This window comes from Macrobrachium rosenbergii, chromosome 14 (genome assembly GCF_040412425.1).
Source record: "Macrobrachium rosenbergii isolate ZJJX-2024 chromosome 14, ASM4041242v1, whole genome shotgun sequence".
Taxonomy (NCBI): domain Eukaryota; kingdom Metazoa; phylum Arthropoda; class Malacostraca; order Decapoda; family Palaemonidae; genus Macrobrachium; species Macrobrachium rosenbergii.
The window spans coordinates 34,797,113-34,825,095 of NC_089754.1; the positions used below are offsets into that span (position 1 = coordinate 34,797,113).

Here is a 27,983-nt window from a genome sequence, read left to right on the forward strand (position 1 = left end):
CTTTGATAGGGAACTTAGATTGATGTGATGTGAAAATGAGTTTCCATGGTGTTTTATTGGTTTTACAAGTGCATATATGGTAATATTTACAGGCAGTCCTCGGTTATCGGCAGGGATTTCGTTCTGGGGATGTGATGATGATAAAAATTGCCACTAACCGAAAATTGGCGATTTCCGGTGCTATTTCGGCAATTTTCGGGGCTTATTGGTGCCAAAAAGCGCCGATTTTCAGTTATTGGCACCTCTGTTAGGTATGCATCGGCGCCAATACCCAATTATTGGCCCCAATAAGCGGAAATCTGCGATTTTCGGCACCGAAAATCTGCGCCAATACCCAATTATTGGCCCCAATAAGCAGAAATCTGCGATTTTCGGCACCGAAAATTGCTGATTTCCGTCGCTAGACAAGCCCCGTAAAATTGGATTGCCATTAACTGAGCCTGCCATTAACCGGGGACTGCCTATATTCAGAAGTTCTTTTACCTTGAGACACTTCACATAATGTGGTTATGAATGATTTAATAGTTTTGCATAATTTGTTTATGAATGATTTAGCATGTAGAAGTTGAAATTTAGTGACGAAGCTAAACAAAGTGCATATAGACTCATTTCTATGGAATATTAATAAATATTTTGTTTATATATTCATGTAAAATGTATGAGTATTTTCATATGGTAATTATATGTCATTCCTGGTGGTTAATCAAAAAAATGTAAAATATGTTATACTTGGTGGGTAATCAGAAATTGTAATTGCAAGAGCCCATGTACTGCCTGCACTGTTACTTTTTGTCACTTGGATTATATACTATTAGCCATAATAGGGGAGAATATAGTGGAAGGATTACTGCATACACCAGTTTCACATCACACATGGCAATCCATTATAGTCTTTGCTTTTACTGGCCTCTTAGTATCCTATCTACTATATGTAGTAGAGAATGGAAAAAGTAATGTGGCTGCATGGGGTGGTAAAGGTGAGCACTCTTAAAAGCCTTATCCCACCAGCCTTCCCCTGAATCCAGGCCAGCATGTACTGGTTTAGTTTTGACAGTTTACCTTTGCTACATTTGTAACTTCTGCATTAACAAATTTTCTTTTTGCCTATTACTTTTTACCCTTTCCCTTCTGTGGCTATTTCTAACTTGTCTGGTAAGTACTGGCTTCTTTCACCAAGTAGATGATGACTGTTTCCATTTTTCCTTATATGAGAACATCAGAAAAGTATCAGGACCTAGCATATATGTACATACATGAAACCCAAATCTAGCTCAGCCATTATTTAGAGGAAGAGAGGGAGAGAATGTATGGGTTTCTATGTTTCTTTGATGACAACTCCTCCACTTAAAAGCAGAGTAAATGATTTGGAAAAAGAAAGAAAAGGAGAAAGCCTTACATAAACTTGACAGCATGTAATATTTAAGTAAAATTTGAAGTGAATTAGATAAAATTTAAAACTAATTTTAAAGTAAAGCAGTAAGATCCTGTTCACCTTAATGTATTTATGATTTATTAGCATTGTACCACTTTGGTTTAAAAGAAGCTCTAAAAATTTGTATCTGCAATGAAATCTCTGACTGGTGCTCTGTAAGAGAATTGCAGTACTGTACAGTAATGCATAGACTTTGGAGGTTACAGATATTCAGTTTGCCTTTAAGACAAAAAAAAAGTGACAAATAATTTCTAATTACATTACAGCACAGAGGAGATTGTACATCTAAAAATCAAAATAAAGGAAAAAAAGGAATTCATTAAAATTTTAGAAACTAACATCTGTAATCAATATACTTTTGTAACACTGGAAATACATATTGCCTATGAATTTATTATCTGTTATCATGTTCATAATGTTTCTAAGGCGAAATCTGTCTCAATAAGGATGATCTGCATGGAGAACAGAATGCAGTAAAATTTTGGGAATAAATATCAGTTTCCCACATAATATAAAACTGCTTGAGAAAAGCATAACTTTCTTCCTTTAGCTAAAGAAAACCTTTGGGAAAAATCTAAATGCATAAAACTGGACTTTTGAGTCCAGTTCTTTCTATTTGCTCTATAGTGTTACCAAATCATAATTGTGCATATACACTTTTCAAATACAATATAGTCATAATCAAACTTAATCCATTCCAGAAGGCTGCCCAAAATGTGAAACAAATTTTCCCATAAGAAATAAGGGAATCAGGTTCATTCGTTTCCCCAAAAGTCCTACTTTTAACATATTTTATGTTATTAAGAGTATAAAGCAATGAAACAGTGCATTATATGAAATAAAATTTTAAAGAAATTTTGTTTCGCGTACAAGCTAAAAACTTTGATTTATGAACTGTTTGGTGAAAATGGTGCGTGGCTGGCCAGGATTGGGGGAGGAGAGACGGGATCCCCTCGAGGAAACCAAAATGGACACAGTAGGCAAAGGTTAATAACAAAATTTTATTCACATTTTGAGAGAAGAGAAGAGAGAGAGAGAGAGAGAGAGAGAGAGAGAGAGAGAGAGAGAGAGAGAGAGAGAGAGAGAGAGAGATGTCAACGTCCGGCAGATGTGAAAACATCCCTCACCTGTGTATGATTGTTGACATGTTTTTTACACTTGGATCTTGAGTGTAAGGAGATTAGTTATGCCACAACACATCAACTTACTCTTGGCAAACAGCAGAATTTAAAATTATAACCCAGTAAATATGAGGATTCTGCAACCAAAAAAATAATAAGTCAAGAATGCAATAAAAAAAGGAAAGAGAGATCAATTAACTTCTCACAAGGAAGTCATTTAAACAAAATCCAATTTGCGCAGAAGCTAAACACGGCACCAGTGTGTTTCAGGATGTGGGGATGAGTTACTTTTACAGTGCTAAAAATTCTTAAAAAGCAAGTGTCACTTGATATGTATTTTACCCTAACAAAAAGAAGTGATTCAGGCGAATCAAGTGTAAGTGAAAGCAAATGGGAAAAATGTAGTGAAGGAGAAAAATCATTCGAGCCAGGTCCCACCCAGTAACCCGCCACCTTCCCCTCTCTCTCCTCCCTACTTTCTCACTCGGCACAGTCCCAAACACACGCTCAAGTAAGACTCTTTCGATTTTTTATTGTTACTATATTGAATTTGATTGTTTGTACAGTATATTGTAATCATTATGTTAAATTTTTTGTGAAATTCCCCTTTTATTTTTTGGTGTGAATTGTTACTGCTTTTATGTACATACAGTACAGTAATGTTTTTACTGTCTCTTCTCCTTCTCTCCTCAGCAGTATAAATGCTCCCTCCCTCTATCTCAAGTCAGCTGTATGTCACTGCAGGGACATATGATTTTGTTCATCTCTTATATTTTATTGCAAAATACTTTATTCTTTTATTTATTTTGTTGAATGTGGTTATCATTAAACTATGTACTGTATTGTGATTGTGCTTTATGTACATAACTGTAAAGGAAAAAAACATGCAGGTTATTGCCTTTGTTTTTCTCGTAGGACGTTGACTACAAATAGTATAAAAAAGACAAGCGGTCGGGTTGAAGTACGAGTATTTGTTAAACAAATGACACAAAATTTATTTGAAAATTTTGGTCGAAAAAAGGAATGTTTGACATAAGAACTGTTCGACAAACGAGGTACCACTGTAACATAACAGTGATAGGTACTGAGTAGAAATTACAAGTCTTTTACTGTACTGTACATCCCTTCCACCTAAAGAGGTACATCATTTCTTCCAACTGAAGAGAAATTGGCTTGATTTATGATAGTCTTAGGTTAATACTTGGTTTACAGCCACCTCTTTGCTCTGTAGGTTGAGGCTCTCATCGAGGTTTCATAGTATAAATAAGGAATTAAAAAAGGCAATAAAGTTGGTAAGGGCTAAAGAAATAATAGCTTTGAATTTGGTAAAGTATTGTAATGTTGAAATGTTTGGATCCCTGCTTGTATATAGACACTGAAGGAGGTGAAAACATGGGATGAAAGAGCTGATTTTGTAGCTGTTATAATTGTACCAAACAAAAATCTCAAACTTTTATGTAGTATTCCATCAAAATAATTAAATTATAGGGTTCATGGAATGATTTTATTCTGTGAAAGCCATAATGTCGGTAAAACATCAATGACAAGTCTAGAAGGAAATTTATTCAGAAAATTTAATATATTTCCAATTTATTCAGTTACAGTAAGTTCTTAAGAAGTTTAATTTATCAGGTTTATTTTTAAAATTTATTTTATCATATAAGAAATCCTTGGACCAACTTGAGACATTATGAATTTTACCATGGTGGTCTGGTAGAATTATTTTAATGAGTAAATAATCAGTACTATACTATGCTAGCCTTGACATGTTTTGAACAGACATTTTGAAGGATATTAAGAATTTAGGAGCCATGATTTCATACCTAAAGTATTCTTGATTTTTACTAATAATACATTTTTTGAGGGAAGAAATGGTAAAATAGAACGGTCATAACTACAAAATCAGTGTATGCATAACAGAAACTGGTGGAATACACGAATACAATTTCCACAGCTTGTCAGTAACTTGAAAGTATAAAAATTAGAAAGTTCTGTTCGGTATACCTGTTTTATTAAGGCATAGGGGTAATCAGCCATTAGTCCATTACAAAAGATAGTTTAACCAGATTATGAGTGAAGTTTCTGAATGCACAGGGTGGGCCAAAAGGGCTTACTCTTATAACATAAAATTATTTATCTAATAAATTAGTTACTCTGCTGAAGATTATGAAAAAATTTCTGTAAGAGATTTGTGTCAAATGTTCAACAATCACTCGATTAGAAATTGAGCATTCACACTATTTTATGCTAATGTTGTAATGTATTTTCCACATGTAGGAATTGAGTCATGAAGGGTAGTCCTAATGAGCCATGTGTCAAGAGATGGCCATGATGGGTATCCATAATTATCCATGTGTTGAGTGGGTGTGCCCACCTTTCTGATGAGACAGTATTGCTTATACATGTCTTTCTTGAATGATCATATTGTAAGTTTCTCTTTTATTTTTGTCTCATTTCACAAATCCTGCTATTTATTTATTTAATGCGCTTAAGTGATGTTATTGTGTCTGCGAATTTTAGAGTGATCTTTTCATATCAGCTGCAGGCTTTGCTGTTTTATCTGCATCTGCATTTCAGTGAATCCCTACACATGCAGGGATTAGCAAGTTCAACATTTATACCAACTTCATATAAGGTGTTAATCGCCCAAATTAAGCTAAGAAAAATGTTTTGTTTCCAATACTGTTTTTACATCAGCTTTTGTTGTGTACTAATTTTAGAGTGGCATTTCTTGTACTGGACTCACTGAACTCACTGAAACATTACAAAGAAATAAAATATGATAGACAGTTGTAAAGCATGACTTCTGTATCAGTCTTTCTTTTTGATGCTCAGGTGAAAAGGCAGAAGTAAGACTACCTTAGGAGAACTTGAGGACTTGCATGAAGCAAGTCTAAGTGGATATAAATGCAATAGTTAATACTTTTTTGACTAAATGAATATGCTGCAGATGAGAAAATACTAGTAATGCACATTGGGATGTCATAAAATAAAATTAATTGTCTTACGTATGAGGTATGCAAACCTAATCTTGTCTTCTAAAAAAAGTGTGGATGCAAGGTTCATGAGAACTGGTGAAAACTATAGTGTGAACAAATTATATTTTTTACTCATTGACTTTAAAGACTTTAAATGTAGTTCATTCTAAAAGATTAACTTACAAATGTCTTATATCCGACCAATACTTACAAATGGATGATTCTTAACATATAATGCACAAGCCTTTCATTGTTTCATAGAAGTATACCGTGTACAATATTATAAATAGTATCCATTGCATGAATTTAATTGCGATTCATGAACTTTACTGTTAAAGAATAGGAAGAAGGTAAAACAAACCAAGTGGAGTGTGGAGAAGCGTAAGAAATAAATAGATAAGCATAACAGATGTATATGAAAATATTTCTCTCTTGCATTCCAGATGTTTCGATAATCAGACTGGTGCCCATAACTTCATATTCAAAGTAAGTCCAGCCCATAACTTCAGATTCATTGTAAGTCCAATTTTAACCAATTTTAAGTTATAATTTTTCTGATTTCTATAATTTTCTATTAAAATTAAGACATTGATACATAGTTTCCAATATGAAGCACTGTAATAGTGTACAGTATACTGTATGCTACTGCATATTATAGGTAGTTGAGTAATGGGATTGTATGTTGACATATCACAATTACAGAACACTTTTGCTGTAGAATGATTAGTGAAAACACTAATATTTACTGATATACATATATTATAGTTGACCAAAAAGGCATGTTAACATCTTATGAGAGGTAACTTAACCTAGCTGTAATATTCTATTCTGAGATGTTATAGCAGGATGTTGAACTGTAGGGTTGTACTTTTTAAACTTTATTTTTTAAGAATACACTTCAGTAGTAATCAAGTAGCAATAGCATTAGCATTAAATTATACAAATTGCTTATAAGTGACAAACAGCACATCTTAGGAATTGAAAGGTATGTAGCATTACGTGGCTAGACCCGGTTCCGAAATACTGTATAATAGTTTATCAAAGGAGACATTCAAACACTCACTAAAGTATGCCAATCACTTGAGATTTGCATTCTTGAACTGGCCAGTATAGTGGTACTATTCATAACCGTTGCTGGTAGTCTGTTCCAAAATGAGGCTGTTTTATATGGGAAGAAGTTCCAGCATTAACTAGTGTTGAGCATTTTTAGTTCAATTTTCCTTCCACTGGATCAAGTTTGGTTACTATTTAAGAGTAAAAAGAGGTCTATAATCTGCTTTTTTCTATAATCTGCTTTTTTTTTTTTACCCCTGAATATCTTAAATGTTTCTATCTGATGACTTCATAATGCTTTTCCAGAGAATACAAATTTAGGTATTCTAGCCTCCTTTGGTATCAAAGGTTCCTTTTTCCTGTACTGCTTCTAATCTTTCTACATCTTTCCCTGGGATGGTGCCTTGGACAGCCTACATAAGTGGGGTGTAACTATTGCAGCATTTTAATGGGCTTTCTTTTCAACTTCCTAGATTGCTTAGGTGGTTTAACTTCCTAGATTGCTTAGGTGGTAAGTCTTGAGTGATAATGACTCTTAGATCTCTCTTTTGATGACAAATGTTATTGCCTTGCCAAGTTGGTTATAGTTGTCACACTTTTTATAACCTGTGTGCATGGCTTAGCATTTTCCAAGTTGTATAGAATTAGCCATTTTACTGATTATTCACTTATTTTTTCCAGGGCTTGCAACCATTTGATGGTGCTATCATTTTCATAGCATCAGCAAATTGGCTTATTCGCTGGGAAGCCTAAAGTCCACCACACTTACGGACATGATAAAGAACAAAGGACCAACGATTCTGATATTCATCACTTGAGACTTTCTGCTCCGCCAATAGGAATATGTCCCTTTGATAACAACTCCATTATCTGTTACTTAGGCAGTCCCTTTGATAACAACTCCATTATCTGTTACTTAGGCAGTCTTCTATCCAGTCTCCTACTTCACCTATGATACTCAGTCTTCTTACTTTTGCCAGTAATCCTTCATGTGGCTCCTTGTTCAATGCTTTCTAAATCCAGACAGAAGATATCTGTTGTTCTACTTTTATCATGTAGAAATGCTTTTCATGCTGATAGAGTTCAGATTATAAAGTTTTGGAGAAAGACCTAAGCTTACATTTACATATAGGAAAAAAAAAGTAGTCTTGCACATAACAATGAGCTATAAGGTTTTAAACTGTGAAAGAAGTTTGTAGTTTGCAATATTTGATAATAGGAACTATTGCATTAAGTAAACCTACTGCATTAAGTAATGTTATTACAGCCTATTATCATTAAGTAATGTTATTACAGCCCATTATCTCCCAGCCCGAGAAGAACCCTAAAAGAGTTCAGAGGTCTGGTTAAACAAATCATTTATAACTAACTAACAGCCTATTATCTCACTGAGCATACTCAATGCCCCATCCAGGACCATTTGGACACTAGAACTGTTCCAAGCTCTTCCTCACATGTTTCTCCAGAAACACTCTTGGCAGTCACTGAGGCCTGCTTGCTTTTTGCATGTTTATTCTCAGTACTGCTCATGCAAGCAACAGGGTTAGCTTTTCCTCCTGTGTTTCTCTGGAAACACACTGGTGGATCCCATGGAACCCACTCGCTCTGCGTGTGCAAGTAGCTGGTTAGGTTTTTCCTCTTGTGCTTCTCATGAAACACACTTGGTTGAATCAGCGAGGCCCACTTACTCTGCTCATGCTTGGTCTCTATTGTGTGCTCTTGCAAGCTGCAGAGTTGGCTCTATCTACCATGTTTCCTCAGAAGCACACTGAGTGGATCTTAAGGTATCTGTTAACTCTACACATTCTTAGTTTATGGACAGTGCATGTGCAGATAGTGAGTTAGGCTCTTCCTTTTGTGCTTCCCTGGAAGTACACCTGGTTGCCTGTAGTTTAGCATGCGTTTGGTCTCCAGAATGCACACATGCCAACAGTACAATGGGAAGTGGTTGAGTGAGTACTACATTCTTGATAAGATGCAAACATTTTTTATTATAACTTATCATAAATCTCCAGGTTTTTCATAACATGATTCAAGAAATCACAAGGTTACTCAAATTATCATATGGAGATCTCTGGGTTGATGGTCCATAGTTTGTAGTGGTTATACCATTGTAAATTGTGTATTTTTGGTGATTGACACCATTAGGTCTGATCTTGCATGCTCACAGTCTGAGAGAGCTCATCAGGACAATTGGTTTATCAGCTTTTCTTCAGGGAAGAGTCTACTCTTGCTTTATGAAGTTAAAGGTTTTAGCTTTTATCCTAGTGTCAGTGGAATCTTCTGTAGGGTACACTTAGCAGGCAAGGCAGTTGTTTTGACTAGTGAGGTTGCGGCTTGCTTGTGGTGCGTTGGATTAAGTTAACAGTCTGAGCTGTGGATCAGGAGGTTCCCTGCCTTCCAAAAATCAAGCAAATTGCTTCCTTACTACCAATGAAGATGCCTTAGTAACATCAGTCACTGCTCCTTCAATATTAGCAACTACAAACCTAGCCTAGCATAGTTGCTTAGTAACCACGAAAATTTTTTATGATAAAAACTTTTAGAAGCAAAATGTATTTCCATTATATGAGAAGGTATATTATTCTCAAACATATCATCTTCAAGGACTTACTAAATTGCTTTACATTTGGGCATACATTTTCAAGTACTTTGGAATTTTTTTTTTACATTTTTATATGCAGTTTTGCAACATTTATAGTGACCCATTTCCAGTGAAATGACAGGTTCTGATTTGTGGTCAAGAGTTTCATTTTGAGAAAAAATTAATTTTATCATTCAAACCCATTTTCACATACAGCCCAAATTTGTGGCCTTTTGAATGTTCCATAACCTGCAGTTTTTTTTTTCTCTAACATAAGGCTGGTGGTAGCACTGCATGTGTGACATGTAATAACTGTGGGCTTAAAGCAGGTAACTGCCTAACATTTTGAGTAGTCTGGAATATCAGTTGCAAGGTTGATAGAGCAGGGAGGAGGGCACTTGTTGCATGATGGATTTGTATAAAAAAAATAATTTTGTTTTCTGGAAATATTTTTAATATTTTTTTCCATAGGCCTATCACTCTTGCTGTCTGAATCATAAATTAGGAGGCTGGTTTTGTGCTAGAGTATCTAGTAGGGGTTTTATAACTACAATACTATATTGTGTTAGATGTAATTAGTTTGTAAATAATATTTATACATAGACTCTCACCCTTTGTTTTAGATTTTTGTTAGTATTAATTTTCTCTTCCTAATTAACACTAACTTTGTGTTTCAGCTACACATGTGTGCAAAAACAGGCCTCAAATTATTCATGTACTTAGCAGCATTACAATTATTTATATATTCAAGGATTTTACTTTTTCAACCTGGGTACTGGACATGTTCATTGTACAGAATATAAAATGTCAAGTAGTAAATTGCAAATTACCTGTTCAAATGATATACATATGGATGGGTTTGAACTGGCATTTATGATATTCTATATGTACAGCACACTGCATGGGCATCTCAGCTGTGAAGTGAAACAAGTGTTCAAGTTGATTCCTTAAGAAAGCAAATGCCTTTAGTATTTTCATTTCCTCCATCTTTGTAACATGTAGCCATTGTAGTGTGTTGCCCTCTGCTGCCTAATGTTTATTTTATGCTTTGCTTAACCCCAGTAACGCCAACATAAACAGTGATGCTAAAAACTGACTTAATAATGACCAGATATCTTTCACTTTATATTATGGTCTTCATGACAGGTGTCTATGAACATCAGCGTACTTAAAGCTACAGATTAAGAGAAGTAATATTACCACTGAAATACTGCAATGGATTATTGCATAATTCCCCGGGTTTTTGTTAGAATGGGGTAAAGATTAGCAGTGGTTAATCATGGAATATTATAATTATTTTTATTAATATACTTAATTTGCATGCACAACATGAGCATTAATACTCAATGGAGTCAGAGTAATATTAGTAGCAGAGCATACTAATAATGATAATAGTAATAGTGTATCAGTTATTGCAGATGTTACCCATATGAGTGAATAAAAACTTAACTTGAAAATGTTGAAAACTGGGCAATCATCTTTCTGCTTTAATGCAAGCATTTGTACTGAAGTAAGGAGTCATTCTAACATAGATATGTTATCATACCATTACAAACGGCTGATTTAAAATATGGCTACATTCTTTGTTAAATAGATAAAATAACCAAAGGAAAGGTGTACCATGGACAAATTTGTTTATTAATTCATGATATTAACACAGTCTTCAGAGGAATGGCTTAAAAAGGAGTAAATAGTTTTAGGTACAATACTTGCTACAGGTATTGAAGCACTGTGGCTACCGTTTTCATATTAATTTTAACTTGCCTTTGAAACAAAATGAACACACGTGATATAGATAAGCATACATGTTATAAATACTGTGAAGCTACAAGTCCCTTGCTATGCATATTTGTGAAATACAGTTTTGTGTTTAACATCTGTATATAATTGATTGTATTAATCAACTTAAATGATTACAGACATTACTCTCGTTTAAGGTTCTGTAGCACAACATGTTATTTGCTCATATTTCTCTTAACTATATAGCTGTCAAATACTATAGAGAATATTACATATCTTAATACTGTACAGTGTAATTTATAATGTTATGCTTAGTAAAAGAATATTTATGCAAAATAAAGGAGATAGTTCCTCTACATTTAAAAATTACAGTATATGCACGCTAATAATTAGCAAAAGCGTTTACACCAAAACCCAAAACTCCAAGTGTAAGTATGCAGGCTGACACGCACACAAACATATGTAATAAATAACAGAGGACATAATAAGAAAAAAATTATGCTACCTGTTTTGACTTACTTTTGTTTGGTCTGGCGCATGAACTGTTGAATTTTACGAGCAGCCTGGTGCTGTCTCCTCTGTGAATAAGTTCTCCTAAAAGCAAAACAATACAAATGTACATCTGAATTGCATATGTCCTACATAATACAATATTTTGAAAGTAATGTAACCCTTGATGCTGAAGAACAGAAAGAAAATGTTTTTCCAATGAAAAACTGGAAACAAACTATCATTAATGTAAGAAAAAAATATTAAAGTAGTATTAATTTTAACTGGACAAAGGGTTTTACAGTGTTGTGCTGTAAGGTCAGGTAACTTGAACATAGAATCCTTTTTAATCAAGGTGTGTGGTGAGAGAGGGATTCTCAATGAATCTTCAGCTTTACATGCAGTACATATTTACATTGAAGTAAATGAATTTGTCTGTAACTAGCTAACCAAAAATGTAGACAATTTGCTTAACCAAAAACCTGCTTCATTTGAACAGGTAATTTGCAATTTACTACTTGACATTTTATATTCTGTACAATGAACATGTCCAGTACCCCCTTGAATATATAAATAATTGTTGTTAAATAGGTGATGGCTGCAAAATGTCATGGATGTGAGTTGCAAATATACTGTAGATTAAATTCATGCTTACTTTAAGGTTGGAATTGGAGTGCTTTCTCTTGATCCTCTTAAGGAAAACTTGACACCTGGATGTTCACCACCTTCTAAACTCTTCTTAAAACGCTTATGTTCACAATAAGATCTAAACTGGTTCTGAATTAATGTTGCTGCTCTGCTCATTTGCCTAAAGTAAACATACTGAAAGGAAAAACAAAGGTAATATAAGATGAATATAAATAATTATTTCAAAACTATTTTATTACTAATATTACTTCAGAGACAGAAGTTGACTATAATTCATGAGTAGAACCTGAACAGTAATAGAATTCATTATGATGAGAAAATGTGACTTCAGAGAGGATTGCACTATTGTACAATACTATAGCCACATCATTCATAAACATGGATTGCTAGGAAGAGAAAAAAAATAAAGAAAAACATGAATTCGGAATGAAAGTAGCAAATGTAGAACCAAATACTGAATGTTTGAAATTACTAGACGATATACAAAAGAAAGCAAAGTGCATGCTGTAATGTCTTGTCATAATCTAACCAGCCTTATTGCTATCATAGTTAATGCTAAAACCCTAAGAGAAAGTCCTTTATTATTATTATTATTATTATTATTATTATTATTATTATTATTATTATTATTATTATTATTATTATTATTATTATGTTGATTGTTGGACTTGTGACAGAGCAAAGAAAACTATCATGTTGCTGATAATACCAGCTACATTACATAGCTGCCTGGGTGAAGTTCATATATCTTATTTCTCACATTTATGGTAGTGACTCTTAAGGTTAGTAGCTTTCAGGAACTTTATCTAATTTGTCACTCTCCTAAACTCATCTATGCTAAATACTGAACTCATTGCTGCTTCCTAGGACTGCTCTATGTATTTGTTAATGTAACGATCGATTATAAAACTTCAAAATAGGTCCAAACATTACCTGTTTGTAGCGTCTGTAATAATTCTGGATTACAATGGCAGCTTGTCTTTCTTTGTCTTGTTCTTGTAATCTCTTACGGCCTTTATATAATCTATAGGCTTTTTGTATAGTTTTGGCTGCTTCATATAATTCTCGCTGCTCTCGATCTGAAAAGCAAACAAGAGAATGCGCTGCATTATCTTACAGTTCAGTAGGAAAGGAATATGGCAAAGTAGTAGTAAAATAACAATCTTATCATGAAATACCTGCATACACCACACAGAAACTGAAAGGCTCAGAATATTTTGAAAACCCTTCAGATAGTGAGAATACCACTTTTTAATAATAATAATGAACCAAATTTCATGAAAATTTCTATTCTAACAAACCAATTTTACCAATTTCATCAAAATATTTAACTGCATAATTTTTTTCCTAATTATAATTAAATGAACTTTTTTGCCAATTTACCTGACAGAGTAAGGTTTGAAAAATCCCTGGAGAAGTCTTTTGTCGACGCTTGGAAAAACTCTGAAAAATCAGCAGTAGTTGGCGGTGGTGATGGACTTTCTAGCGTAAATGAAGCAGGTGATGGCAAACAACTAGATGATGCAGGACTCATCGAAGAACTTGGGGTTCCCACATCTATATACCTATAAAGTGAAGTGAGTTTTAGTATGCAGTATGTGCATGTTAACATAATCAGTTTCTTTACAATTTTATCATGAGAAAGCAGATGGGGGATAAATTTTTATGCCTTATGTAGCCCAGGTCTGAAGAAAAAAAAATTGAGAATGAGATCTATCTCAATCTTCAGTGCATTCATTTGCTACAGTCAGCTGTCCTACAATATTCTCTGCCTACACATTAAACTGCAAAGTACTATAGCTATACATACTTGTTGCCAGGAAACAAAAAGTAATACAGTACTGTATATATGTTGTAGGTGAGCACATAGTGCAACCCATTTCAACAAAAGATTTATTTACTTTGAGCCATGTTGAAGATTACGAATAGTAATTCTTTTAATATGCTTACCTGCTGATTCATTATAGAAATAAAAGATGTCTATGAAATACTATTTATTCCATTTTATTCTGAAGTCTTTCATGCCACAAAAAATGATTAAAGCAAAACTCTCATCACTTCTGTATAAACAAAGTTTTACCCTAAATTAATTGCTTTTGTTCTTGTTGTAAACTGCATGAGAAATCATTACTGTGAAAATGTACGTCAATACAGAATTTATAAAGTAAAAGATGAAAAATTTAATAATACAATATACCCATTCATGAAGATTAAGATAGGAATTTATGTCAAGTGCAAAATTTTGTCCTGAGGTTCAAACCGCTTTAATCAGTCAAAATTAGCTCGTGAAGAGGATTTGCTGGTTTTTTTTTATGTATTCAGATTCTTTATGTATTTTAATTTAAATTTTCCTATGACCTTTAATGAGCACAAGGACTCACCTATATGATGATATATCTGAAAACTCAAAATTGAATTCTGATGTAGTGTCAGGTGGTTCATCCAGTATCACTTCCATATCTAAATCAGATGATGGAGGCTCTGGAACTGCAGGACTAGGCTCAAGCTGCATCAGTTCTTCTCCATCAGTCTGAAAATAATATAATTACATGGTTTTTGTGCACTCAAGGTGGAAGGAGATTATGCTATAAATAAAATGGTGAACACAGCTAAGTAAAGAGCTGAAGTTCTTTCTTTGGTAGATTACACACTAATTTCCAATAATGTGATTCAAATTACCTTTACTAAATAATTCCTTTTTAGTATGTGGCACTTCTGTATTAATTATTTAAAACAACAACAAACTTGTGAAACATATTTATTACAACCATTAGTAATATAATGAAAAGAGTACCTTTATTCTTTCAGGAAGAGCTGCAATGATCTGTTCAGCTAGAGTGAGGACACGACTATCATCAGGAGTGGCAAGCCCTGCCATCTCTGAACTAAGGGATTCTCGACGGCTTGCATAGCTACTGTCCACTCCTGTAGTGTAAAAGTTGAGAATATAAATTTTGGAGAAACAAAAAGCAATCCATTTACAATGAAATTACGAATCTGTATCACTACTTTGCTACATAATATAGTTGCTGAACTAATACAGTGCTTACAAATTAATATGAAAATATCATCTACAAACCAACATTACAAAGCTCTTTAAAATCATATATTTGCTCATATGCGGAACAAACCTAGGTCCTAACGGAGGATAAAATCTTTTAGCGCCAGCTGGAAACTGGTAAAAAACATAAAACTGTAGAACAAAAAACATATAAGATTGTAGAGCAAGGTATTAGTGGCAACGAGGTTCAGCCAATCAGATGAGAGAGAAGGCATCAGCCTACCTCGCTTCACAGAGAGCACCATGATGCATCAGTTTTCTTCCTTCCAGAAGCCAGTATTTTCCTGATTGTTTACCTTCTTTGGTTTGCCCTTTGTGTCGTGAATTAGTGCTATTCTGTGTGTTTGTGCATTAATGCCTTTTGTGTGTGAATTGTTTTGTGTTTGATCATGCAAACACAACTCATCTCATCCTTCCAGTTCTAAGCCTCTGAGAAAATGTCCTGGGGTTGATGGTTACCCTTGGTTTCGTTTTCTGGGTTCTTTTGAGACTGATCCACTTCTACTTGTAGCAGGTGCAGATCTAATGTTTGTAATATTACGAATTCATGTTTTGTTGTAATATTACGAATCCACGTTCTGAATGTCGTTCTTGGCCTCCTGAGCAGTGAAGGATTTTTGGCAAGAAGAGGCAGCATAGGAGGAAGTTGGAGGCACCATCTTGGGAGGGGTTTCCTCCTCCTCCAATGGCTGCTTCTCAGACTCCTTCTTGTTCCTCTTCCATGCCCAATCTTTCTCCAGTTACTTCTTCTTCCTCAGAAGATTTTACTCCTTTCCATTCTTCCATAGCTTCGTCTTTGGAAGTTTCAGGAGAGGGGTCGGGAAATGCCAAATTTTTCTGCCCCGCTCGTCTGCCATGACAGTTCCCAGTTCAGCGGCTCTCCTCACTCCTGATAGGCCCATAATCCCTGTCTTCTCATCAGTCAGCAGTGCTGAGTTTCGAGCCTCCTCCCGCAGTGGCGACTTCTACTCCTGCTCCATCTTCTGATGCTCTTGTTCGAGCATTAGTCAACAAAGTTGACAGTGTTATCCGAGAGAAGTACAAACGTGTTTTGAAGAAGAAGCGATGCAGGTCCATCTCCGTCTCCTTCTCTGTTATCGTCTTCTTCTTTGTCTTTGTTGTCATCTTCTGTCTGGTCCTCCCGCATTAGACGGAGGATTAAGGACATCGTTGCTGCTCCTCGCCTAAGAAGACCTGATTGCGGCCATGCCCCGTTGTGGGTGTGTCTTGTCCAGCCGCATTTCGTCTCTCCAAGTAGGTTTATGCCATAGGGGAATCTACAGCAGTGTTGTCTTCCCCTGATGTCCCGGTTCGTATTTGTAGGAAGGATGATGGAGCCCCTATTAAGAAATCCTGTTTGGAGATGTCTTCTGAAGTTCAGCCGTTACCTTTCGGTTCCTGGAGTTCTATAATGGACATGAGCGGTTCTGCACATACGAGTACAGGTATTATCCTACTTACGATGGGGTTAGGTTCCAAAAACCCATCATTTGTGGGAAAAAACGTACCTTGAATATAGCCTAGCCTTCACTAGGGTATTCAGTACCATCTATACATATACAGTATGGTAGCCTAATAAAGTATACTCTATACACATACGGTATAGTAATTATTAATATCAGCTAATTCTGGAGGTTCATGCAGGCTGACTTATGATAATTCAATACAAAGAGAAATTGAATAACAAACAAGAATTAGCTTAGCCTACACTATGGTATATTGTATACATATACGGTACGCTAACCTAAATTATACTCTACCCTGTATTCACATATTAATATCATATTATACAAACACCAACATAACGAATATGCATCTTTTCCATGGATCTTCTAAACAGTTATGCTTTACTTCACTGTATCCAATAATACGTATGTATTCTGATATTGCTTTTGTATTATAAATTGCGATCATAGCGATCAATGTTTTGGTTTGGAAAACGATTACGTGGTATGTTTATTTCGCCGTATTTAACTCAGTTCAGAGTGGTTTTCTTGCTTCTAGTTAGCGAAAATGAATCTCTAGATATTTTATTTATATGGGACAAGGTTATTTTTCATTATACAAAGTGTTTTTAAGTCGAAATATGACTTTAAATATGTCTTGTCGTGAAATTAATTTAGCTGTTTTTTTGTTAATATGTGACGTTGGCTGTTGGGGGGGCATGTTTGTTTTGTGTAAAAAAGTCAAGATTAGTTTTGCTATTTTCACTTTACTTCATCATAATATGAGCTTTACATATTTATCTTTTATCAGCGTGAAAACAGCAGTAATATGTGTTCTTTCAAGCCCAGTAGTTTTGATTAAAATTCTTTTCTCTCCAATTTTATTTATGGTTGAGTTTCATCCATGTTGCCGTTGCACAATAATTTATAGTCATTAGCAGCCTGAACATTGTTTTCTCAGCTTCAGCTACAACTTGCTGCTTAAATTTAGCAGTATATTTCCTTGCCGACCTTTTCTCCATAGCGAATAAGGGTATAATGTAAAAATATATTGGTCTTATTCTACTTAACGTCATTTGTAACATGACTACAGTAATTGTGTACTACCGCACAATGGTTGAAATACAAGCAAAACAGCTGTTGCTATCCAATTCGGTTATTAGCAAAACGGCAGTTTCTCGTTTGGTTGTGTATGGCAGTATGCATTTATGCAAGAGTATAACATTACTAACAGTACTTTTACATTCTCTTTTACTATTTTAACTAGAAGATGGGATAAAGAGATGGAAGAAAAGAAGTTGGTCAAAGAGATGGAAGAAAATAAGTTGGTCTATTGTAATTTGGTCTCTCTCGCTGCCTGATTGAACGCTGCTGCCTGTGCCCATGCGAAATTTAAAAATATTTTCTAGATATCGTCATATTATTGTAACTCAAGTACTACCTGTATTCAATGTCAGCTGTTGTCTCCTCGTCGATCTCCTTGTTCTGATTCCCTGTTGAGAGATAACGTGTCTCTCTCTAGCTCACACGTCCATGCTGATGTACTCGGTCGTTCCAGAAGTCCTTTCCACTCCCACTTTCCAAGGAGGGCACCTGGTCGTCGCTCCAGCTCCCATGCCAGTCTGTGAAGACCAGCACATATGTGTTGACAATCCAAATCCTTCGGTTGTTCAGCCTTGCTCGTGATCTAGGCTTTTCTCTCATTCTTGATCTCCTAAGAGGAACTGGGATCATAGTTCGAGTTCACTTGGCTGCGGATATGACGCATTGACGCACGGGCATATATTGACACACGTCCTTCTCACAGAAGTGGAAATTCAGTCTCTCGCTCTTGCAATTGAGACGAACCTCAGGATAGATTACCATCGTAATCATCAGATGTCCAAGCTCCCAAGAGGGTTTTAGGACCTGAAAGGGCTTACACCCTAGTGATAAATAAGGATATCCCTCATTCGTCTGACCCGATTGATCCCTGTGTTATCAAAACATATGCTGAGGTTATTGAACTTATTCTTGAGTACAATAATCTTTCTCTTGAAGCAGCAACAGCTTCTTAGGATTTCCCTACAGGTATAAAGCTTTACTCGGTCCTAAGAAGGATGTTAAGATTTCAGTGGAATTACCATGCTCTAATCATGCTGATTCTGTCTTAGGCCATGTGAATTCTCTCGTCCCTGGGCGTGATAATTCTCTTCAGTCTAGTAGGTCATGTAAACTTCTTTCCCCTCCGCTTTCTTGACACAGACGGTTTTATTCAGCCCCTAATGTAACTCTTCACCAAAGACAAATCAACCCAGATCTGGTCCGTTTAGGCCCTGGTTTGACCCTAGATCAGATAAGGTCGGAGGGCCCTTCCCTCACTCATCAGGAGGTAGCTACCTTGGAGTCGACTGCCTCTTCTGCTTTTCAGACTTTTTCTTGGTTAGAATATAGTCTACAGCTGTGGCAAAAATATCTTCCTCTGCATTAGGTGACTTTTACAGTCAGGCAGTAAAGCTCTCTTACCTGGCCCATTTAAATGCTAATATTTGGGTTAATCTGTTACTGCAAAGAAGAGATGCAGCCCTCTCCAAGGTTTCGAAATACATCAGCACAGATTCCCAGCTGTCCTTGAGGAACGGGGGATATTTTGAACTCCCTTTCTCTCTTCCCTACAGAGCAACTAGACACAGCAGTCGATAGTTGTTGCGCAGACAATAATGACCGGCTAGTGCATCAAGTGGTATCAAAGTCAGCTGGTCCTTCTCAACCTAGGCCTCAATCATCTAAAAAGACCACTAATGCAGCGTCAACTATCAGGGCTAGTCAACCTGCCCAATCATCTACTAAGAAAACTCCTCAGCAATAGCCCTTTCAGCCCCACTTCTCTAGACCAGGAAGAGGAGCTAGGGAGGTAAGTGATATAGAGTAGGCACCCCTCCCCACTCTTTGCCACCACTGGGGGGATGCCTGACAAGCCATTGGGCTATGTGTTAGAGTTTCAGAGCAGAATCTTGGGTGGTAGATGTTCTATGGGTGGGATATCTACTACCCCCTTAAATTTCACTCCCCCTCTCTCCGAGCAGCCCCTCCATCACTTGTCATACGCCAAGGACTCTGAAGTTTCTAGCTCTCCAGGAGGAAGTAGAGAAAATGATTGAGAAAGGAGCAGTGGAAATAGTCAAGTATCCTTCTCCAGGATTCTATGGTCGGGGTTTTCCTAGTCCCCCAAGGTGACAGGTGATCGGAGACCAGTGATAAGACCTTTTGACTCTGAACCTGTTCATCAGGAAGACCTGATTCAAGATGGAGACTCCTCTTATGGTCCTGTCAACTGTCAGAAGCAACACTTTCATGCTTACGATAGGTCTGAAGGATGCTTGCTTCCAGGTTCCAATCCATCGCTCTTCCCGAAAGTTTCTCTACTTCAGCCTGTGAGAGAGTTTCAATTCAAAGACCTTTGCTTTGGTCTAACAACAAGCCCTCAAGTGTTCACAAGAGTGTTCACCCTAGTGTCAACCTGGGCTCATTTTCAGGAAATTCGGCTCTTAAGATATCTTGACAACTGGTTGCTGGCAGATTCTTGGGAAAAGCTAATCCAAGACAGAGATCGTCTTCTCCAGTTTTGTCATGACCTAGGCATCGTGATAAATTTGGAGAAGTCAAATCTTCTCCCCAGTCAAAAGATTCTTTACCAGGGAATGGTAATACACAAGGTGTCGTCTCTCAAAGTATTTCCATCGGACCAATGAATCGAGAAGTTCATGAAAGTGGCCAGATCCTTTCTCAGTCAAAAGATTCTTTACCTGGAAATGGTAATAGTGTCGTTGAGAGTGTTTCCATCGGACCAACAAATCAAGAAGTTCAGGAAAGTAGCCAGGTCCTTTCTATCAGAGCAGAAGTAGCCAGCACATCAGTGGCAAGTGGTCCTAGGTCTTTTAACCTCACCAGAGAAACTCGTTCCCCACAGTTGTCTCCACATTCGATCTCCTCAGTGGGGATTGAAAGAGTTCTGGGTTCTGGTCCCCTGCAAGGGACTTGCCTTTGTTCCAGGTACCTCTGTCTACAGAGATGAGAAAGGACCTGCTGTGGTGGTTAGCTGATGAAAACTTGACAATAGGAGTGCCTTTTCATTCTCCAGAAATTCTCCTGTTCTCAGACGCCTTGTACGAGGGTTGGGGAGCTCATTTGGAGGACCTTCCGATGTCAGGAGTCTAGAGTTTTCAGTACAAGCAGCTGCACATCAATGTTCTGGAGATGAAACCAGCCTTCCTGGCACTTCAGGAGTTTCAAGAAAGAGTGTCAGGGCACTCAGTAGTTCTGATGTTGGACAACACTACAGTGGTCGCTTCCGTAAACAAACAGTGGGGCTGGTCTCTCGCCAACTTCACTCTCTGATGGTGCTTCTACACCAGTGGGTGATAGACCAATTAGTAGACCTCTCAGCCAGGTATATCCCAGGCAAGAGGAATGTTGTTGCCGACAAACTGAGTTGTCAGGGTCAGGTCCTGGGGGAAGAGTGGTCCTTACATCAGGAGATAGTGGACAGGCTCTTCCTCTTTTGGGGAAGGCCATTGACAGCTCTGTTCACAAGGTTCAACAAGAAGCTAGAGGTCTTCTGTTTTTTATCCCAGACCCCTTCGCCATGGTGAAGGATGCCCTACAACATCCTTGGGACAACCTGGAGGTTTATGCCTTCCCTCCCTTTTGCCTGATTCATCAGGTCTTGAACAGGGTAACAATTTCCCGGAATCTCAGGATGACCCTTGTAGCTCCCTGGTGGCCTCACGCAGAATGGTTCCGCAATCTATTATCCCTGCTGTCAGCAGTTCCCAGAGAGATCCCTTCATGGCACAACCTCCTCTGCCAGCCTCACGTCGAGAGATATCACCAGTCAGTAGGGTCCTTATCTCTTCACAGCTGGAGATTGTCCAGTATCTCTTGCGAGCGAGAGGCTTTTCTCGCAGAGCAGTGACAGAGATGTCTGGCTGTCTCAGAAGATCTTCCTCAGCCATGTACCAGGAAAAATGGGCCATCTACTGTGGTTGGTGTTGTCGAAGGGGTCTCTCTCCAGTTGGAACTTTTGTTCAGCAAATAGCAGATTTCCTAGTTTTTCTCCTGAGGGAGAAAAGTCTTTGTGTCTGCCATCAAAGGCTATACTATAGGGCTGCTTTGGGTTTGGTTCTGCGCCTAAAAGGTGTGGACGGGGTTGGGGTCCATAGCCTTCGAATTTGTCCCAGGATTTCATAGCTAAGACTCAAAATCCTTCGATTCATGATGACAGATTTGAATCCTTTTCCATCCCTTCCTTGGGAGATTTTGTTGATAACGAACCAGATGAAGTACTCTTATGTCTTGTCAGAGCAGCGCATGGTTGCCTAAAAAGGACTCATCACCACAGGCTGGGGTGTTGAAGACATTTTGTAAGCACAGACTGGATCATGAAAGAAATGTCCAAGAATATCATCTCTTTCTGGCTCTGTGAGGTTGTTAATCTTGCATATAGCTCTCCTACAACCTTGGATTCTAACACTGTGTGTGCAAGAGCACGTGATGGTAGGGGTTTAGGCCCTTCATTAGCTTTTAAGAAGAACTTGTGTATTCATAGGATTTTGAAGGCTGGTACTTGGCTTCATCAAACCACCTTCACACCCTTTTATCTTTAGGACGTTGGCCACAGGTCCTTGGACACTTTTTCCTTGGGTCCAGTGGTGGCTGCTCAACAAGTTGTGTAGGCAATCACCTAAGATAGTATGAAAGTGAGAGTAAATGAGATGACTGGTCTTTTTTCCTTTCCATTTCCCCCTTCTTCTCTACCCATGGGTAGTAGGAAGATTGATCTGTCATGAGCTGGAACTGGTTAGATACAGGAAGTGGCCTTTCTGTTTGAGAAAGTTTATTCTTACATGAATATTGTCCATGCAGAAGCTAAACCTTCCTCTCTCCACAAGGGGAGAGAGGAATGATGATAAACAAATTGATGGCTAACGAAGGTTTGTTGTCTGAACAGATATAGCTCTTTAACTTCTACTTATACATTGTTCCTCCACATTGTGTATTAGCCCAGTAGTCTGACCATTTGGTATACTTTTTTATTATCTGACAAGTCAGGGGCATACGTCTCCTTCCTCTACTTTAGCCTAACAAGGAAATGAGACCAGGTGTGCTGAACCTCCAGTCAGTTCGACTTTCCTTTCTTCCGACCAAAGGTGAGTCTATCCTCATGTTAAGACCTAGGTTTGTTCCGTGTATGAACAAATGACAAATTTTAATTAATTTGTATTTTTCATAGCTAACAAACCTGAGGTCTTAACGTACAATGCCCATATCTTGCCACCCCTCACAGTGATTCCCTGGGCTGGAAGAAACTGATGCTTCAAGGCGCTCTCGGGTGAAGTGAGGTAGGTTGGCTGATGCCTTCTCTCTCATCCAGTTGGCTGAACCTCGTTGCCACCGATACCTTGTCCTACAATTTTATATGTTTTTTACCGGTTTCCAGCTGGCACTATAAGATTTTATCCTAACGTTAAGACCATAGGTTTGTTAGCTATGAAAAATACAAAATAATTAAAATTGTCATTTTGCACACAGCAGTTGCTAAGTACTTGTACAAAGTTTATTTATTCATGAATGATTACTGAATAATACATCCCCATAAATTTTTAAAATTACTATAGTCTAAGAACATGTAATGCTTTCTTATTGAAATTCAACATTTGCACTGGTGTCATTTTTTGTCTGTAGTGTTGAAAGTTTCTTCCTGCAGTTTCTATTAGAAAATTTAGATCTTTAGCACCTCAGTGAGTGTCCCAATGCATCATTCCACAAATCTGGTAAACTTTGCAACTGAATTAACATAATGGTACTATGCAGTAATAAGCATAAAACATTTCCCAAAACAGTATATACAAGTAAGCTTGTTCCAAAGAAGCTGAAAGTTGCAAACTTTATCTTGAACATGACTTTCAGTCAAAATATTGGTATAGTATTACCAGCTTAGAAGCTAGTACTGTAATGCCAACTAATACTGTATTGAGAAAACTGCATACAATACTGAACTACTACAATATTGTATTATAAATAATGTCATGGTAAATCTTACTTGTGAATATATGGTGATAACTAGCAACCACCAGCATTTTCCCAACAATTATTTGAAAATAACCAAATTAGGATACCTCTTGGCTGAATTAATAAAATCTTAGTAACAAAGTTAAATACCTTTCACTCAAAAACTATATTTAAAATTTCCTACTCGTCATTAGCAGATATGTATTGCAGTATTTTGGTTATCATTGGCATAATACTTCGGTCTACTTTAAAGAACTAGGGAAACTAGTGAACTAATGATATACTGCTTAAATTGTTTTTAAGAGCACTTTAATTTACTCCTTTAGATTAATCATGTACTCTACTAAACTGTAAGTATGTGCACACAGATTAAATTAATTGTACAATATTCATATATATTTATGATGCCTAACCCCCCAAAAAATTACGGAGGTTTACGTAAAACAATAATTTGAATGTCGGGTAACAATGGATTGTTGGCCTGAAAAACCAATAGTTGAGTAATCTTAACAGATGGAAGCCTGTCTGAAACTTGGAAGGAATTTACAGGTACATAGAGCCACTATATCTTTGCAGCAAAGCAACTGATCCAAGATATAGAAGGGTCACTGTGTTACCAAAATGTCCTCATATTTACTGACTTACTCATGAACTGTAACAACCAGTTCAAGAAATGTGTGAAGATATTACAGATTCTGTAAAATGTGTAAAGCCAATGGAAAAAGTTCCCATACTTCAGAAACATTTAATGTTACAGATCATTCAGGAGAGTGAATCCAGTGCTGTTTGGACAATGTACCATCATGAAGTAAAGTTTAATCCATTGTTCAACTTCACAAAACCACTCTTAACAGATCCCAGTGGAAACACAAACTGAAATCAGCAAAGTAATGAAAATTATGACTTGCTTTTTCAATACCAGAGTATGTAACTTGCTTTTTCAATACCAGAGTACTGTATGTACCTTCAACAGTCAAAAGATACTGCTTAAAGAAAATGCTGTACACTGACAGAAAAGAGAACCAAGGACACAAAATGATTAAAGGATATGTGACTGCCATAAATCCAAAGACCATCAAAGTTGGCCATAGTTAACTGAGTTGAATAAAATACAAAATGTCCCAAAAGATGGTGCATTAAGCACAATATAGGGGAACCATGTGATGCCAACAAAGGTGGTGTCATCGTAAGATTATCAGATCTGTTTTAATGTCTGCTGACATATAATTTTCACACAGGAATCTATAACCACCAGTTATTAATAAAGAAAAATATTGAAAAAGTGCACAGAATTGGGGATCATCTTAAAATTTCTAAATGTAAAGGTGACTGGCATAATATACACTGTACTACTCTGGAGTATGCTAGGCAGCTTCCATATTTTGAAATTCATATCTCAAAAACTGAGATGGTTTGGACAAGATGTGGAACAGTTAGTCAGGAAAGTAGTAGATACAGAATTAGCAGGTCAAAGACCAGTAATGAGGTCCAGAAAATATGGAAAATGGCACAGATGAAAGTCTAGACCAGACAGGAATACAGACAGAGAGTGCACAGACATAAGCGATTACAGAGAACTTGTTTCACGTGTAACCCCATACAGGGAAAGTTGGATATAAAAATGTTAAACAACGATATTGAATGTATAGGTAGAAATAATTACCATATAACAGGTTTATGTTGTCTCCCTCTTCTAATATCTGTACTTAATTATTAATGTAAACATCATATACAAAAAGAAAGTACAAAGTAGTTATCTATATACTGTATTCCAAGTAACTACTGAAATTTACCCTCCTGTGTCTAGCTTCTTATTGGTGTTGTATGTCACACACAACAGATAAGTAAGTATATTAGATAACTAGCACAAAGAATGCAAAGTACTAAAAAGCGTTCCATATAGTTTTTGTCTTTACCTCTTTATTATAAAAAAAAATTATGTGCACTGTAAAAAATATATATTTAACCAAACATAGAATTTTAAGCAAATGAAATGTGTCTTAACAACATAAAATTATAATAAATTCTGTAGCTGAAATATTTGTAACAAATTTATTGCTCAGCGTCTATTACAGAGATGTTTTCATTATACTGTATTGTAAACTGATGGGGAACTTATTAGTGACTTAGAATTAAATAACAGAAGTAGCAATACAATATACATAAAATATTTCTTTGCAGTAATCCATTAGATGGTTGTCAGCTCTAAAACAAAGTATATCATGACCTTGTTAACTACAGTACTATCATTCTGTAATACTAACATCAAGACAAGGAAAGTCTGCCATATGAAAAAACTTACCTCTGAGAGAGGAATGATCTTCTTCGTCCCCTTCAGTCTGGAGCTGACTGCTTGCACCTGCGACAATCATGCCACACTTGTTACTGAAGTTTGTTACCAGAATAACTTGAGACCCTCCTAACATTGATAACATTCAAGTAATATATTTTATTTTTTGTTAAACTAGCCACATAAAGCTTACCTGATTTTAAAGAATTGCAGAAGCAGACCAGCACTAGGTAGTAACTGCAATACTAATTTTATAACAATAGATCTAAAATTTAAAATAGAACAATGAAAAAAAGCTGTGCTAAACAATATATGGAAGTGGCACTTATGCACTGTATCATGAAAAAATACAAAGAACTTGGTTCAACTAGAATTCAGTTAAGAAACATGCATAAACACAGACCCTTTGAGTTAAAAAAGAAATTTAATGAAAATTATATTCATGCCCATAGAAATACAGATACATTATGATGAAGAAGGTTTCTAAATAACAAAAGCCATAAGGATAAATATCTTAAGCAAACATGACAGTCTACACTTTGATAAAAAGCATCCTTAATTTCAAAGCACCAAGCTTTGATGATTTATAAGAAATATACAAGATACTCTAGTTAAAAAAAAAGTGTGCCTGTTGTTGGCTCTTGCCTGTTGAATACTAGATTTCCTAAAAACTGAGTAGATCATGAATATACGAATTACCTGGATTAAACTGGAAAGGCATTGGAGAGTCCAATACATCATCCCCAGCACTGTCCAATGTGAGGGAAGGTGCTGAAACTTGTGGACTGGCACCTTCACCCCTAGAAAGATTTCCCAGCCTTAAACTATGATTAAACTTATCCTTTTATGTGCTCCTTAAGTTTTAATGGATTAATGCATGACACTGTTATATCATGTTTAGTTTGCATAATAAGCTGTTTCTAATACCAATGTGCACAGGATATTATAAATGTATCCTAATTTCAGAGGAAGCTTATAATTCTTGCATAATTTAAAAACTTCTCAAACTACAAATCAGTAGGGGAAACATGAATTAAAATTAATCTGACTTTGAAATGACCATAAAAAAAATGCAGCCCCTGTTCTATGTAAAACTGAAATATGTATTTCAATATGACTGACAGTCAATAACTAAGTGGTCAGCATGAAGACTGGCAAAAACAAATACTGAAAAATTTAAAACTTACATCTAAAGTTGACAATATATCACAAATAATATTCTTCAAACTTACCTTGAGTACTTTTGCAGGACATCAAGGCCAGAGTCTAAACTTGCTCTTTTGAAGGTGTCTACATTTGCTAGATTTATTCCAGAGTCTACTGATGGTCTTTTAATTAGTCTTCCTCTTCGGGCTGATGTGTCACTCCAAGAGGACACTGGTGACGGACATCCAACTGGACGACACTGATCTTCACTGCTCAGAGGTAAATCAACACTCAGGTGTCGTTGCTTCTTAAAGTCACACCTGCAAAACATCAAAGAGATTGAAAAGAAATTACTCAGTGCCTAACATGGGATTTGAATCCAGAAAACAGACCTGAAGAAAGTATACGTTATTATCATAAATATTAATTAGATAAATATTAATGAAAAAATTAAAGCAAACACCAAAAGGAGACTGCAAATTGTATAGTAAATACAGTAAAGGCAAATGGGGATAGATGAGTAATGTTGCAAGATCTTTTGATAACATGTCATTGAGGAAGAGTAAATATAAGAATATGGTGCACACAACACAGTACAGTATTTCTATTTTCCAATATTGTACCTGCGTGGTGAAGGCCGGAGGAACACATCAGGTGATTGGTGAGCTGTCCCAGATAATGTAAAAGCTGGAGTAGCTCCAGGAGTAGTGGAAGTCGAAGAGGCTGTAGATGTGGAAGTAGAGAGCTGTGTGCTAGAAGAAGATGCAGACAGAGAGAGGTGAAGGCCCTCAATACTGCCAGTTTGGGTTCTTTGTCTTTCTAAGAGCTGCAACTCTTCTGCCAATTTATGATGACCTGAAAATGAAATCTATCATAATCTGATTCTAAATTCAGTACTAGCTTGTAGTACAAAAATAAGAAATACATACAGTATTATTGTCCAACG

At 36.4% G+C, this 27,983-nt stretch overlaps 1 protein-coding gene and 1 long non-coding RNA gene across 9 annotated transcripts in view; one reads left to right on the forward strand and one right to left on the reverse strand.

Moving 5' to 3' along the window:
- The window catches only part of LOC136845920 (uncharacterized), a 59,662-nt gene extending 37,423 nt beyond the window's left edge, over positions 1–22,239 (forward strand). For all 5 annotated transcript variants that reach the window (XR_010855295.1, XR_010855292.1, XR_010855294.1 and 2 more), the window contains 3 exons: positions 5,975–6,017; positions 13,436–13,622; positions 14,854–22,239. This is a non-coding gene — a long non-coding RNA (uncharacterized lncRNA). The remainder of the gene's footprint in view (positions 1–5,974; positions 6,018–13,435; positions 13,623–14,853) is intronic.
- Positions 1–27,983, reverse strand: part of Camta (Calmodulin-binding transcription activator) — a 1,022,478-nt gene that overhangs the window by 13,071 nt on the left and 981,424 nt on the right. For all 4 annotated transcript variants that reach the window (XM_067116405.1, XM_067116406.1, XM_067116407.1 and 1 more), the window contains 10 exons: positions 27,661–27,892; positions 27,124–27,357; positions 26,591–26,691; positions 25,904–25,960; positions 14,840–14,970; positions 14,427–14,575; positions 13,429–13,610; positions 12,979–13,124; positions 12,053–12,219; positions 11,428–11,502 (listed from right to left, as the gene is read on the reverse strand). In XM_067116405.1, the coding sequence (XP_066972506.1) occupies positions 11,428–11,502; positions 12,053–12,219; positions 12,979–13,124; positions 13,429–13,610; positions 14,427–14,575; positions 14,840–14,970; positions 25,904–25,960; positions 26,591–26,691; positions 27,124–27,357; positions 27,661–27,892 (1,474 nt within the window). The remainder of the gene's footprint in view (positions 1–11,427; positions 11,503–12,052; positions 12,220–12,978; positions 13,125–13,428; positions 13,611–14,426; positions 14,576–14,839; positions 14,971–25,903; positions 25,961–26,590; positions 26,692–27,123; positions 27,358–27,660; positions 27,893–27,983) is intronic.